Below are 17,014 nucleotides of genomic sequence, written 5' to 3'. Positions count from 1 at the left end.
AAGAAACTATAGGTCTAGTAGATCGTATTCATGTTGTTTGTTGATCATCAGAGCGCACCCACTCCGTCACTGTAGCACTGACAGGATCCAGTTCAAGTGTCGCACCTGCCGTGGATAAAAGGCACCGTGGTGCAGCGCGCGCTGCTCCGGCCGCTCCTCTATTGTTCTGTGCGTAATGACGCTGAGCGGCCGCGGTAATCTGCGTCCAGAGCAGAGCAGAAAACACACCGCCTCTTGTTTTGGGGGCTCCTTCGTTTGGAGCACAATGCCCAGAGTAATGTGAAACTGTCACCGCAGGCGCGAGGACGGCGACTGTCTGTCACATAATAACAGTCGGTGGCCTCAGCTGGCCAGCAGAGCGGAACAAAGCTGCACCAGAACTTTGGGCGAGCTCTCATTCATGTGCGCTTCATGTTTGGATTTATTCTCTATCCTGTTATTGTTCTTTTAGGCAAAAGGTCCGCCAAACGCGCTACTGGTGACAGTGTTGTTTTAACTGTATGTATAAGTGACTCGGCTCTATATTAAGCAAAGGATGACACAGTTGGGTCAGAGTTTCCCCCACCCCTTATATTTTTTTACCACTACGTGCTACATGCAGGCTCAGACACCCCGGGGTGCGCCTCCGCGTTTCCTCTCCCCCTGTCCCCTCTCCATAGATTGAGTAAAGCGCTGATAAAATCGTGTATCTCTTCTGATGTGAGACACGAGCTGCAGCTTCGCAGCCCCAGCAACAACAACAGCAACAAAAAACAATCTGGACTTCAAAGGAGCAGTTATAAGATTCAGAGTTATGATCTGATTTTTTTTATTTTATATATATATATGTATATATATATTTATTTATTTATGTATTTTTATTTTATTTTTTTGATTAAGAAAAAAGACAAGTGCTGATAATAACCCGAGTGTTTCCTGAAAACAGAAGTAGGGCAAAGGCGCACCGCTGCGTCAGAGGCCGAAGTTATCAAGTCAAGTCCTGAAATGAGTGACGCTGCTTTGGGGAGACGTGACAAGAAGTCGCCCCCGCTGCTGATTATTTTCCTATCACCTGTGAGCACCCCGGGCTGCACGCCGACTCAAACTCCGCAGGCGGATACATTTATCTGCAGAGAGGGGAGCGTGGGGAGCCGCAGCACTGACACCTGTCCGTGCAACACCTGGCGGACGGGACGGGATCGGCGCATGCTCCGTGGGCAGGTTGGACTCTGTTTAAAGCACTTGGGAGACACATCTCTGCTCCAGTGGAGACCGAGTGTCTGCAAGACTCAGAGCGAGCAGCGGCGCGCACAGGAGCAGCCTTTTCTACAGCTGGATTATTGTTTGACTGTTTGATTGTCTGCTCTCAGGTCAGAGATGCCTCGCTCCTTCTTGGTGAAGAGTAAGAAGGCGCACAGTTACCACCAGCCCCGGGCTTTAGAGGATGACTACAGCAGGCTGGACTCCATACTGGCGCAGATCTGCTCAGGTATGTGCAAAATAACCAAATACTCTTCACCGACTTAACACATTTCTTTGAGAGAGAAAGAAAAAGAATTCCATTCCATCATTTTCAAATTTCTTTCTTGATAAAAAAAAATGTTTGAGCGCCTGACCGGCCCTCTGGAGAAGAGACAGATTAAAGGCTGAAGTCAAAGTGAAACCGGCTGCACACAGGCTAAAGTGATTTATCGTTTGAAGACACTTGAATTATTTTCTCTTTAAAATGTGCTTTATAATTTATTTAAAATTAATAGTTTTATTACACAAAAAATAATTGGAATTGTTCGTGTTTACATGGGTGGTTCTGAGATTTTCTGAGGACGAAAAATAACTTCGATAAATCCATTTCAACTGTGAGATTATTATTTTAGTTTTTGTCGTATCGCCATTGTTTTTCTATGATATTAGATTATAATAGGAATAATGTGATATTGGCTTTAACTTGGGTAATTTTGCACAACTAATAAATGTGCATTTTGACAATTCACCCACATTGTCCTGCATGTTTTGAAAGTGTCACCATTTATTCCATAATAGTTAGGGTTACCACTGTACAGGATAGTGCACAATAACAGAAGACTGTGCAGCTGTTTGGGTTTTTTAGATAACACTGGGAGCTTACTTGATGCTGACTGTCCTGTGCGTGTCCTCAGACGCAGACAAGCTCCCAGATGAGAGCGAGCTGACGGTGGACAGCTACGGCCTGTCCCCGGACTCGGACTCCCACCTGGCTGACGCTGCTGACTTCTCCCCAAAGTCTCCGCTGAGCTGCGCCGACAGTCTGTGCGCTCGATCCCCGGACTACGAGGACTTCTGGAGGCCTCCGTCCCCCTCTGCATCACCGGGTACACACACACACACACACACACACACACACACACACACACACACACACACACACACACACACACACACACACACACACACACCGTATGTGATCAGCTTCACATTAAAGGCCAAGGGAAAAAGAAGTCAAACGCGATGGAGGCTAAAACCCCATAGAACCACTGGGACGTGACGTGAAAGTCTAAATCTTGCAGCCTGCTTTTCTAAATTTGCATTATGTGTGTGTAGTAGATTTTGGAAGCCATAACATTTCAGATCTAATCTCATGATCAAACAAGATTAGTGTAACAGAAACAGAGGGGGCTTTTGTGGTATCGAGTTCATGTTTTGTGTTCAGTTCTTTAGATGAGTTAAAGTTGCTGAAATAACTCTGGGATACATTTGCCTAAAGTTCATTGATAGCTCATCTTCATCATCTGATATTGGTGGTCCCAACCTCCTCCTCCTCACTGGTTTACATCAAATGTTCACTTGGCCTTTCTGTCCTCCTCTCCAGCTGATTCAGAGAAGTCCCTGTCTCCTCTGGTGGACGACTCCCAGCCCTTCACTGTCCCCTTCCGGCCCTACGCCTGGAGCAGCTACCCGGGGCCCGGGGGGCTCAGGCCCCTGGTGCAGCAGCAGCAGCAGAATCTCCATCCCAGCATGGAGGTGGACAGGGGGCCGGCGCCCATTTCATTTTACGGGGACCAAGGTGGCCACTCGGCCCTGTACTCAGAGCGGGTCCTGGGGGAGGAGGCGTACAGTGACTACAGGAGGCTGCTGTTCCCAGAGGGGGGGCTGCACGGGAAGAGCCACGGCGCCAAGGCCCAGTCCGAGCTGCTGTGCTCCAGCCTCATCCTGAACGGCGCCTTCAAGTGCGTCAAGTGCAGCAAGGTGAGGAACACGAGTCTGTCATCTCAGGTGGTGACTGACGGAAATATAATAAAAACACCACTAACTGCAGCAGCATGCACACGGTCCTGTGGTTGATGTAAGAAAATCAGTGATGGGAATAACGACGTTACTTTTTTCAGTAATGAGTAGCCTATAGGAATCAAAAGAGTTACAGCTTCCCCGTTATAACGGCCTTAGGCTTCCACAATAAAATGCACCGTGACTTGACTCAAGAAGTCCCGTCACAAATTAATACACATCACGTTATAGCTATAGGCACTTTTTTTTTTTATCAGTCCATCAGCTAGTCGTAAAAAACTAACCAATTAACTGAGTGTGTTGGTTAGTTCCAGATAAACAGGAGGTTAGGGCTTGGGGCTTAGGGAGGCGAGTCCAAGTCATTTCACATATTTGATCTTTTTATTTTATTTTTTACAACACAGTAACACAATAGTTACTTTTCCTGGTAATTAGGCTAGTTGATTTTGTGTAGCCTAGTAATTCAGTTACTAACTCAGTTAGCCTACTTTTTTTTTTTAGAAAGTTAGGCTACTTAAAAAAAAAAAACATGCTCAAAAAGCATTTGAGCATGACACCACCTCCCCTGCAAATCTATTTCCAGCTGTTTCACTGACTTGTCCCCCCTCTGCCTTTCCCCCCCCAGGTGTTTTCCACTCCGCACGGCTTGGAGGTCCACGTCCGCAGGTCTCACATCGGCACCAGGCCGTTTGCGTGCGAAATCTGCGGCAAAACCTTCGGGCACGCGGTGAGCCTGGAGCAGCACAAGGCCGTGCACTCTCAGGTGACCTCTCACACACACTACACACGCGTGCGCCACAGCCCCTGACTTCACACCTTCCTCTGCGTCTGCACCTTGCTGTCAACCTGTCTTCCTGTCAGCAAGGAGCGCGCTGACTCGGTGTCACCGCCTGAACCCGCCTCTGCTGTCTCGTTTCAGGAGAGGAGCTTCGACTGCAAAATCTGCGGTAAGAGTTTCAAGAGGTCATCCACGCTGTCGACGCACCTGCTCATCCACACAGACACGCGGCCGTACCCCTGTCAGTACTGCGGGAAGAGGTTCCACCAGAAGTCCGACATGAAGAAACACACGTTCATCCACACAGGCGAGTGGAGCCGAGGGAATCATCATCATCAACAATATAACAACAACAATAATAATAATAATAATGATAATAATAATAATAATAATAACTTAATACCTGTTTTTATTTCCGCAGGTGAGAAGCCGCACAAATGTCAGGTGTGTGGCAAAGCGTTCAGCCAGAGCTCCAACCTCATCACACACAGCAGGAAACACACCGGCTACAAACCTTTCGGCTGCGACCTGTGCGGCAAAGGTTTCCAGAGGAAGGTGGACCTGAGGAGACACAAAGAGACGCAGCACGGACTCAAGTGACCTGTCATCTTCCCCCTTCACACCCTTCTTCTCCAAAAGAGAAAGTCCGACAAAGACGTTTTAAGACAAAAAAAGGCATTTATTTAAATGGCCATGTCGCCTGCTTCAGGACAATCGATGGATCAAGATTCAACAAGATCCACAAACAGCTGTCTAAAATATATATATATAATTATAATGTTATTTAATTTTTTTTTATTCTATGCGCAGGAAAACGTTTAAAAAATGACATAAAACGAAAAAGGACATTGCGTTTAGAGACATCAACAACACTAAACGGGCCTTTGATCGACTGAAGGCCCAGGCAGAGAACCAGAGATAAGCTGTGAACTGTTGGAGCAACACGTTGTCATCATGACACGATGACGTATGATGAGAGACATTTATCATGTTTGTATGTCGACTGATAGGAATCTGCTTCAGTGGGCATTACACCCAAAATATTTGTACTCACACTCCAATAAAAACCAGCAGGGACAGATGAAATCAGCGCTTCTCCAAAGAACAGAGGCTTTTATTTTGTAGGCTGGGACTCATGTTGGCACAACAGCCTGGACATGCTGGACCGGTCACCGCCCGCGTCTCAGCTCTTAGCCTATACCTTTGATTTGACTCTTCATTTTGCACATTTTTCTGGACAGAATAGGAGTTTTGTCGTTTATAAAACAAAACAAAAACAAAAAAACATGAACTATTTGATTTTTGTTCGATTTAGTTAATTCTGCATTAAAACCAAAAAAAAAAAAAGTGAAATGCGATTTCTTCTCCGAGTGAAATTAAACAACTAGGCTATTGTTTCATCACCAAAACTAGAGTTAAAGACAGTGTTCGAGTTTAATTAATTAATGCGCTACTGTATTACTCAATAACCACACATCAATAACAGAAGTAGTGGTTGATTTCATGTCATTATCACAAAGGATTTTACATTTTCCTTGGGCAGTAATTTATCTTCATTAAAGTAAACGTCGCGTTGTTTTAATCTGTCAGCCACAAACAAAGCTCTGGTGTATTTTCATGCTGTTGATGTTGATGTGGATGATAAGAGCCACACAGAGAGGGCCGGGCCGTCTCACCACCTTGCTGCCGTGATTGTGAATGCCCAGAGGCGGCTGTTTGTTTTGACCACGGTCGCCATGTGTTTGGACCTAAAACAGTGTGAGCAGATTTAACCGTTAACCAAACGCCTTTTACCCTCATGGCTGTTATTTTAAGAAAAACGACTTTTGGCAGAGAGCAGACTCAGGAGGCTCCGTGCACGTGCAGCAGCTGTGATCCTCACAGGGACTGACATCCACTTTATTTACTCTGGCTTTAATCTGATCCACTGGAATCAAACAACAAACTTAGTCTGGGAGGGGGGGGGGAAGTATTTACAGCAGATATGTATCCATTTATACATCATGCTGTATATACAAGCTGTAAATAAATACTGTATCAATTAATTTATAAAAGAGATAAAATAATGTAACCTCCATCACTTTGATACTCTGGATTAATTTCTTGATTCTTTCCTGGTGCCGTCTTTTTTCCAACACCAAAGACAAAAGAGAAACAATCAGTTAGCCGTCTTCCCTCAACATTGATTGAAATCACTGACTCTCAAGGATTTTCTCTGCCTCACTTCCCTCCAGATCGTACAACATCCAGGCCTGCAAAAATACTGAATATTTTAAACCCGAAGACGAGCAGCCTGCTGGAGAACAGGAAAAGGCGAGCTCATTTGAAGCCAGACTTAGTGGAGCTATGTGCACGGTGGTTCAATGTGACACAGGAGTGAGTCACGCCAATTGTATAAAAATAAACTTCAGGTGCTATGAGAACACAGTCTCTATGTTCAAGTGGCACTTTTGCAGGAAATCACAAAGTGTCAGATACATTTTCAACGGCAATGCTGCCATCAGAAAAGGGTGCAGCCTCAGCGATGACGAGTCTGATCACAGGGGATGTTGCAGGGACTTTGTCATGCAGTATCTTAAATCTGAGGAAGCCTGAAACTGCCAGCCTGACAACATCTCTTTGAGGGCAAAGGAGGGGATTTCAGGTGGGGCACCTCTGTGCAGAGCAGGTACACTGCCACTCAACTTTTGCCACCGAAGTGCACTGATGACTGCCAGTGCCTACATAGCTACATGTCTGATTTGAGAAAACAAATCATGTGTGAGGTATGGCATTGCATGGTTTCCTCTGAGAACAGTTCTTCAAGCACAATCTCAGAGAGAAGCTTTTCAAGCAAAAATCTTAAAACGAGCCATTAGACTGACCAGATTTCCTCCATGGCCACGGGTGGATTTTTCTTTTTAAGCATTACCCCACTGCCCCGAGGCATATCAAATATGGATAGAATCCGGCTCGATCGATTGGAGTGGGCGAGTAATCAGAGCACTGCAGTCTGAGGTTCAAATCTAGGCCTGCATATTGGTCCATAAGTGCACACACGCTCAAGAAACATGCACAACACGTACACCAATTGCACATATGACTGGATTAATTTTTCCTGACAGACACAGTTGTGCAATTAGAAAGTTCAGTGTCGTGGTTTTGGATGATTTATTATTAATCTAAAATTAAATATGAATCATAAAGGGGATTTTAGAGACAGACTATGGTGTTGGATTTTGATTTCCTTTTTTCTTTCTTGCATGCTTTACTGTTTAAACTACACATATTCCCAATCTGGGATTAAACAAGTAGATTTATTATTGGTTTTACTGTCAAAATGACTGAAGAAAAGAGTTACGATAAATACAGACGCCTCTTTGTGCCCTTATTTCAACTTTAAAGAGACAAAAACCTTGGAATTAGATGTGAAAGCTGTAGAAAAGATGTTACTACAGGTCACTAGGCAGCAACAGCTTTTGAAACTAGACTCCTGATTTACCACTGTGATATTCAGCTTGACGCACCAAAGGAAAGAATGTGATTAAAACATCACACGCAAATACATGCAATGGGGGAGCCACGATGAAGACAGAGCAAATATGATCATTTCCCTGAGGGCGAGTTAGACCTGCTGTGTATATTGTAATAATAAAGTGGTATTTACTCTCACGGTGTGTTCAGCAGATTTCACACAGGTCTGACAGGTTACACAGAGACATGCAGGATTTTTAGTTGCAAGCTTCGGAGAAAAAGCACTGATTCATATGGCTGATACATGAAATGATGATAAGAAGTTCTTGGAACATGAAAAGATATGAGAAAAAAAAAGCATCTCATACATCTATACACACATTTTATTTGGAAAGTTTCTGCATCAGAGAGACTTTTGCTGCTCACCTGTCCCCTCCCCCTGCGCTCGACACGGCAGCTAAGCTGGGACAGACGATGAGAGGCACGGCTCATATAGGCCACAGCCTCTTTTGTTGCAGAGGCTTATTCATTATTCACCTGATCTGAAAAACAGACTGCAAACCAACTGCACAGCTGTCATCAAGCAACAAGGCGTAGGCACAAATTATTCATGACTTTGCAAAGAAAAGGCAGCAGAATGACGGGAAAATAATAACAAGAGACATCAGTGAAGCAGCTGACAGGCTGAACACATGTGGGGAGAGCCGGGCCTCTCCAGGCTGACAAGCTTCCTCCTGGAGCAGCGGCCGCAGCTACACCGTGCTTCTCCCGCTCCTCTACACCACACAGTTTTAGAGATTTTTTACACCATTAAAAAGCTATTTATCCCCTAAGTTTCAAAAAGGTCACAGGTGATTGGGTTTGCTATCATCATAGCAGCTCTGTGTGGGGGTGAAGAGTGCACCCTGATGCTGCTCCGTTCATAAAACTAAGCATGTTAAGTACTTTAGAGAGTGTTAATGTAATCATACTACGAACAATTCTGGATGATATGTCTGGTCTGTTGGCTCCCTCTTCACAGGAATGTCTTTCTGACATGACATTACAATGCAGATGAGACCGGTATTCTTATTATTCACTGGGGCTTAAAACTTTATCAAAGAAACTTTGTCTAGTATTTTTTTTTTAACTGATCAGGAAAAAAAGCAAAGATTTAACTTTGATTAAATCTGATTTTAAAGACACTAAAGAAGAGAAGTTTTACTTGCTGCAACCAAAAAGCCATAGAGGTGCTGGGCTTTTAACCATATTTAAAAGATGTTTCATGTTCCACCTGCTCCAGCTGCTTTGTGCTGCCTGACGGTTCATTTTAGAAGAGAAATCTTTAGAGCTAACTTTTGGTTAATCCTGATTTAAGTTACTTCAGCTGCCTCTTATTTTTCCAGTGCAGTTACATTTCATTGTTGCTGTTTTTTTTAAGTAAATGCGATAAAACAACAAAACAGTGTTGTTTAGGGGAAAAAAAGCTTGATAAAAATGAGTTCAACCATGAAACTAATATTTTGATAATGAAGAAAGAATATGTTTATAGATTATTGTTTTACAGGTGTGTGTGTGTGTGTGTGTGTGTGTTTGTGGAGGGGTTGGACAATGTTGTTGTTTTCAGTTTTTCAGGCCTGTTTATAATGGCATGTCCCAAGGTGTTTGTGCGTGTGTGTCTGATGCTAAAGCCATGACCACACACACACACACACACACCACTGACATCAGAAAATGGTGGAGGCCAAATGAGAGCCGACATTTTTTTTTCCAGCTGCCTTGAAAGCTTTCCATTAGCTGGCCTCTGTTCTCGGGGTCTGAGGCCCTGAACAGCATGAGCCCAGGGGGCGGGGGGTCGGGTGGGGGGGGCTGCTGCTGGGGGTGGTGGTAGGTAGTGGTGGGCGTGTGGGGGCTGACTAGGACAAGGACTCACAGGTTTGCTGAGAGAGAGGGGGGGGGGGGGGGGGTGAGGCTGTCCACTCATTTAAAGACATGTTTATCCGGTTCATTTAGCATTACATATCACTAGACAATTTGGATGTGAGCTGTCACTCAGGAACAAAAGGCAGCTCTGCCGTCACTGTCTGTGTCACAGCCTACCGCCTCTCTGGACGGCCCGATACACATACATTTATATTCTGTACTATAACAAAAAGAACCTGTGTTCAATCCTTTTACTGCAGCTGCTGCTGGCGACGTTGGCCTGGTTTCTCAAGTCACGTCTAATAATAAATGAATCCTGAAGGTGACATTAAAAGGATCCACTCTGGTTAAAAGGCTCGATAACAAAGGATTCCGCTTCTCTTCAGGGGAAAGACAACACGTGAAAAGAAAACCAAGTGTCAAGAAAGAGAGCTTTGCTGCCTTTTAGTGTGTGGTTGATAGTCTTGTTCCCTCATAAAAGGTTTTATATTGTTGAGAATTTGTGATTAGATGATGTGCAGATGACGATGTAAAGCTGTGAGATTCATGCACAAATCCTTGTATATTACAAAGTTAACCTGAGTATAAATGACCCCGAGCTGTTAATTGTGCAGTATGGGGCAGGGGATCGGACTTCAATACTTCTTTTTGCTGATGGAAACCATCAATAGCATTATGTTACGTATTTAATGTTGGAACAAAATTTTATTTTCCAACTGATTGTTTCCATCCTTTTTAAAAAAAGAAAAAAAATTCAAAATTATGTTTCCACTGTTTTAGTAAAGTATAATTGCTGATCTTCAGGAAAAAATATATTTAAGAAGTGTGATTTCCTTTATTAAACATGAGGTGTAAGATACAGTATATACTGTATGTGAGTGTGTGTGTGTCAAGTTTAAATGTAATTTTGATATTGGTACTAAAAGAGAGCTATTGTATACAAGCTAATGTAAAAATAAACAAACTCTCTATTATGCTGTTATCTTAAATTCTGCCATTCACAAATGTAAAGCACATCATTGTTTTACATTACAGTAACTAATTGGGCAGACAATTCCATTTAAAGTGACATCACCACACAATCAGTGCAGTAAGTACTCCGTCTATTCAAGAAGTGCCTGGGGATGAAATTAAACAAGCGTTAGCTAGGCGTGTTGTGATGTTAGAGGTGTTAAGAGAGGAGGTGCTCTATGAAGACAGAGGGATTTCCCTGCACTCATAACATCCGGTGGCTTGTTGCAGTGAGGAACCACAGGTGAGAACAGCCTGAACGCAGGACTGAGCTCAAGTGGGTGGGTGTAAACTCCCATATCCTCACACATCACATATTTCAGTGTAGCTATAGTGACACTGCCAACTTTCCATGTTTTGTGAATCAAGAAAAAAATCAAGAAAGTGAAAACAGAGCAGCTCTACAAAGTCAAAATATCTGTTTCCATAAATACTAATCACCCCTTTTAACAGTCAGACATACGGTATCATTAGGGTGAGTCTGGCTTTGATTGAAGTGACGTATCTGTGTGTATCCAGGGAGCCTCAACTGACTGTAGTGTGTACAGTGCAAACATCTGCATGGTTCATCTGGACCTCACCTCAAAGACAATGCAAGGAACTGATTTTAAGGCGTCGCTAAGAGATCAGATAGAAGTCTAATTCACTGAACATCCCTCTAGTCCAGTTAAATCAGCCATTTAGAAATGGAAAGACTAGCTGTCAATCTAATGAGCTCCATAACTACACAGAAACAAACAACATTAATCCTAGTCCAGATCTCAGTTCAATATGATCTGTTAATGTTTAAGAAAGAGGTTGTTCCATTCACAATCCTGTGTCAGGATGGGGAAAAAGGGTCGGTGTCCAAAAACAAAGCTGGTCTATCCAGCCAAACTCAAGACAGAAAGGTGCATCATCGACCTACTGACATGGAGCGGGTGACACACATTGTTTGTTTTTACTGTTTTTGTTCACCAGCGTCAAAAATGTACTGTAAATGTGATATGATTTACTTTTAATAACCAGAAAACATCACTTTTATAGGGACTCATGCATAAATAAACAAACCATGTACAGTACAACCAAAGGTTGTGTAGCCAAAGCTGTTAATTGAGTGGTAAGATGCACTGTAATGCAGGAAAGCTTAGTGCCTGTGTCAAAATAACACACAAAACCTCTTTCAGGTTGTATTATCTATGCAAACAGCAGATTATTTGTGAACGAGCAGGCAGCACAAGATGTTACTTCGTGATACTGTCATTCCCTTAACCAGGCCTGATTGCAGCTATGAATCTTTCTGAAAAATTCATAAGATCCATTTCACAAATGACCGAGCCAAGCGTATGCCTGTATCTAAATAGCCAGGAGAGAGCGAGGCGAGGAAGATCTATAAGAGGAACCCTCAGCCACAGGAAGGAGCACAAAATGACAAAGATTTATTCTCAGCCATGATCAAATATTTATGCTGAGGCATTCAAGTAAAGTTACTTTTTGTGTTCTGATTTAATGAATGATTTGAGCAGTGGTAGTGCTGGGAGGCACAGATGTTGGGTTTGCTGAAGCCTGCACTAATGCCCATTCAGGGGTCTGTGTGGTCATGTGTCAGACTGCAGCAGGATCAAAGCAGAGTAATGCCATTGTGGAGATCGCGGCATGGAGGAGCAGGACGGTAAGTAAGTACTTCCACAGCCCCAGAGGTCTGCACTGTGCCGTGGCCCGGCAACATGAAGCAGGAAAGAGTGAAAAATAATCACTGTGTTAATACTGTAGATTGTCTCCTGCGTCTCTTTCTCCCGTTTCATCCATGAATTACAATGAAACATGAAGCCGAGCCTTGAAGTATAACATTCGATTGGGTTATTTTACCATGTGCCAGTATGTTGCCAGTCACTCTATTAGGGATGTGCCACTTTACAATAGGAGTGCACACAGTGGGATTGATCCAAAATGACAAAGCCACAGTCAAAGGAAATTGATCCAGGCAGTGCAGTGACTCTCCCATTCTCCCTCTGGCATCCTCTGAAACATTAATGACCCCAAGCTGAATCTGATCTGGCCTTCTTTACTCAGTGTTTTGTCTTTACTCAGAGCTGCCTGCCCACTAAAAACATTCACTTAACATCCTCAGAGACAAACACAAAGGAGCTATTGATTAGCTGTGTTAAAAACTGCTTTTTCAAAATAAAATGACCCATATTGGGGAGACGACAGATGAATAAAATTGAGGCATCTTCATACATTTGAAAATGAGCAAATGACACAATATAAAAACAACGGCCACCATAGATATTAGTGAAGGAAAAGATTCTAAACAAAGTTGTAGAGTGTGTAAATTCAAAGAAAGGTCCAGATCAGATGACCTGAAAGGAAGCCGTGAGTAGGCAGGAAGCGCCAGGAGACATCTGTGGCAGGTGAAATAGAAATTCTAACACTTGAGTGAACACTTAAACGGATAAAGGGAGTTTGAAAAAACGGCTAAAAGCCTCCATCACTTCCAACAAGACATTGGTACCCCAAACACAGTGTGTCAGCATCTTTAAACACCGGAGAGAAGGGGAGATGACAGAATCGTTTTGACAGCCAGTTCACATGTAACATCTCCGATTCATCCACCTTGGGGAGTTGCCGGGCAGTTTTAACCTGCTGCCGGGGGAAACCAAGCCCCGTGTGTGATAGCAGAGTGGGCAGGGCCGAGCGTGTGTGCGCCACGCCACGCGCCACTTATTGATCAGTCAGACAGGGTGTCAGTCTCCACAGCCCAGAGATACAGCGAGGCAAGCAGCAGTTATCTGTGTCTATTAAGGCGTCCGCTCTGTGTGTATTGATTGGGAAACAACTCGACACAGGGAATTGTCATCAAAATGCCGATTTACAAAAGGTTGAGCAGGCAGTGGTGGAGTCTGTATGGCCCAGGCGGTATGGATTTGTTGATGCAGGTTCCCCCAGCGGCGCTCGATACCAGACAGATGCTGCGGCTCAGGAAAGACTGAGGTGAGCGGCCGGGGCCTTTGTCTCACCTTGGGAGCTTTCACCTCGCAGTACACTGGCAGATAAAGCAGCTTTATGCCATGTTGAAAGATGTGAAAAAGACTGGACTACACTACCACAACAGCTTTTTCCAGAGCACAAACAGATGTTCTCCAACACACACACACTCAGACTTCACCCACACACACAGCCCCTCCCTAAGATTGTTTGCTACAGGGGCAAAGCTTTTACAAAAAGGGGCCGAGGTCAGGATTCTCCCTTGTGAGACCCCCATCTCCATTAGCTGTCAGTACACTGGGGTCTCTCTTTCCCCCTGAATATATTCTCCTTCTAGGCCCCACTTGGAGGTTAGCACCACTGGTGAGGCAGGAAGAAAACAGAAAAGAGTTGCTCATGTGGACTCACCTGCACATCACAAGGGCACTTGGACTTAAAGACACATCCCTCTACCCCTAGTCATATACAAATAATGTTTTTCTGCTTTGGTTTTCATATTGTGTCCGACATTTTAGCTGAAAATAAACGGAACATTTTAGTCTTGATATTGAATCTGATGTTGTTATTCCTCTGTGCCACAGAGCTCCAGTGTTCAATAACACAACAGAGCCACCTTACCATGGCAACCCTGTCTCCCAAAAACAACTAGGATGCAATAACTGATAATCAAAGCCTGTGATGTTTTGTACAGTAAAGTAAAAGCACTATTATTGAGGTACAAAAATACAGGTGGTTTACTTCAGTGTCTCCATTTCGTTGTTTTTGTGCGATTTGGGTGAAGTATAAACTATAAATCTAAACTATAAAACATTTAAATTCACTTGAGGTCCTTTGAATCCGACAGTAAAGTAGCAATCACAAGCAAATCTGGACTGTATAAAAATATCTTAAAATCAAATTCATCCGCCCGTCCCTGAAAGCAGCAGTGTAGCTGAAGTGGGCCCCCGTGGGAGCGGCCCTAAACATGGCAGTTTTTCTTGACAAGCACAGCGGGGCCTGGGGAGGTGCTGGGCAGACACGAGAGCTTGCAGCAGTCTGAGGAGGCCTCCCGGGGACGCCGAATGGATAAATAGTTCACTTAGAACCTCTTGCTCTAAGAGGTCACAAAGGAAATAGAGGATAGAAAGGGAAAGTGGAGAGGCTTTATCTCACTCTCATAGGATTGCTGCCTGTTTGTATACTAGACTGCTCCATAAATACTGCACTATCTGCTTTGTGACTGAAATGATACAGTCAGCTGTGCTTAATTTTGGATTTTTCTTTCAATTTAAGAACCAACTAAAGCTACTTTACCTTTACCAGGACAAATAAACAGGATTTTTATCTTAATGCTACATTTTTACATTAATTAAACAGCTGTGGAGTAATTGTGATGATTTAATAAATGACATGTAACTTGGAGGCACTCTGCCTTCCACGTAGTGTCTCTTGGCTGAAAAACAACTTTGCAAGATTGGGGCTGCCGCTCCAGTGTCCCAGCTCTCATCTCTGTGCACCGCGACCGTAATCTGTTGTTTAGGACAGATTAAACTACACAAATATACGCGTTGTAACATCATATATGATATATAACGTTATCTACCGCTCTATTGATTGATTTCTCGCCGGCTTTGTTGTAAACAAATGCACATGGTCAAGAGGAAGGTTAGCAAAACAGCGCAAGTGACCGGACTCACATAGTTCCCCTTTAAACCGTCACAGCCACATCCTCTACAACAAACACCTTTAAATTTCATTACAGGGGGAAACAAATAATGAATTAAAACCCAATCCTGAATTAATCTAACTTCTCTCAGTGTCCTGGAGCTGATTGAAGTCCATCCTCTACATACCTTGTCTGGTAAATTAAATATAGATGGGCATGTGATATCGGTGACCTGAGATATGCCTCTGAACACTGCCCACTGCCCACCGCTCCCCACATGCCTAGACAGCACACAGACCGTCACACAGTATCTTCACCTGAAGATTCAGGGAAATAGATACTTCATTCAAGGCTCCCGAATAAATGTACATGTTAATCGAAGATAAATTACAGGTGTAGAGTGAAGCTGCCGACTGTGTCTCAGATTTCACACTGGAACATTTTATCTCCTGACACACTGATACTGCAGAGAGCGATATACTGCTCATCATTGGTTACAGTGTTCATTATTACTTGCTTGCTGATATATAAATATAAACTGCACTCTATTTTCTCATCTATATAGTTTTGTCTTTTATCTTTCAATGTAAAGCACAATTTGGTGCTTTATAAATAACATTGCCATAGCCTTCCGCACACTTACCTTATGCCACACAATGCTGTTACCCATTTAATTATTGAAACAAACCAAATCTAGGAGCAGGTTTGGTCAAAACACTGGAGCCCATTACAGCCTGGCTCTGTACACATCAAAGTCAAATTATACAAGTTTTTCAGACTACGCAATCATATTTTTTGTTGTGCACAAAGCTGGGGCATGTTTATATGTTTTATTAATCAACGTTTGAATCTTAATCTGATGACAACTTTTGAGTTGTGTGGTTACTGATGATCAAACCACACCCATGTTGTCCTGAAATGAGTTTTTGACTGTTGAACCCTGAATAAAAAATAAGATGTGTCTTAACTTTGATCTAGATCCTTGTGAAAAGCAGATGCTTGGTTTGAAGTAAACACATTTGGGTGATAATACTTCTTAGATATAATTGTGATGTGTCAACTTGATGTTTACATGTGTCCATAAGGTGTTGAATGACAAATCCATTGTACTCACATGGATGTGCCCCTACAGACAAACAGTGCCCTCTTGAGTTGGAAGGAGATCACTGCGTTATTCTTCGGGACGTTTGTATTTCTTGTGATCCATCTATTGTCTCAACTGCTCGTCTGTGCAGGGTCGTGGGGGGGCTGGAACAAATCCCAGCTGACATGCGGCCATGGCAGTGTACATCCTGGACAGGTCGCCAGTCTATCACAGGCCTGTGTCTTAAGAAATTAAAAGGAGAAAAGATTTTATTAAAATAGTCCGTGGCTAAAACTGAGTGCTTTTTTTTTATTAAGTAGGGTAAACCAATTTTAATCCTAAGTATATTTTATTTTTTTTTATGCATTAATATAAAACATAAACAATTCCTGTCCAATAAAAAAATAATCGAATGAAAGACTCGAATTGAATGAGATCAAATTAAATACAGAACTACTATTTTTTGCAGATGGTCTCCCGTGTGTGGGGTTGTGGCCACAGAAAATAAAACAAGTCATAAGCAACAATATGTTGCTGGTATTGTTTTCACTTTGCGAGTCTGTGTGGGCGCCATCATGGCGACATGTGGCCTCACCTACAGTGGGAAGCTACCACAGAGGCAGTTTTGATTTCAGTTCATGTGTGTTATGTATTTTGTCACCATGATGTAAGATGCAGTCATGAAACTTCAGGAGTTTGAAGATGAGTGTGGTCCACCGTACTACTGAGCGCTAATGTAATAATGTAGTAATAACTACTGCATACTGGTGTAATTATGTAGCAGTGATGACTGAGTACTCGTGGGCTGAGTACGACTGCTGTGATCTCACCGCAAGATGGGGTTTATATGCTTTTGTGTCTGCTGCTCCTCAGGAGAACTGCCAAAACTAAACCTCATCAGCCGGCAATTAAGAATGACAAAATCAGGGACAAA

General features: G+C 43.2%; 1 protein-coding gene across 1 annotated transcript; it reads left to right on the top strand.

Annotated features, from left to right (window-relative positions):
* Window positions 1-1,212: 1,212 nt before the first annotated feature.
* On the top strand, window positions 1,213-4,875 carry gfi1ab (growth factor independent 1A transcription repressor b). The gene is made up of 6 exons (XM_083970077.1): window positions 1,213-1,468; window positions 2,136-2,327; window positions 2,825-3,201; window positions 3,866-4,003; window positions 4,160-4,325; window positions 4,440-4,875. The coding sequence occupies exons 1-6, from the start codon at window positions 1,357-1,359 to the stop codon at window positions 4,616-4,618; spliced, it is 1,164 nt and encodes a 387-aa protein (XP_083826203.1). The 5' UTR covers window positions 1,213-1,356; the 3' UTR covers window positions 4,619-4,875.
* Window positions 4,876-17,014: the final 12,139 nt, after the last annotated feature.

The sequence above is a fragment of the Trachurus trachurus genome (genome assembly GCF_905171665.1).
Source record: "Trachurus trachurus genome assembly, chromosome: 4".
Taxonomy (NCBI): Eukaryota; Metazoa; Chordata; class Actinopteri; order Carangiformes; family Carangidae; genus Trachurus; species Trachurus trachurus.
This window is presented reverse-complemented; position numbering and strand designations above follow the sequence as displayed.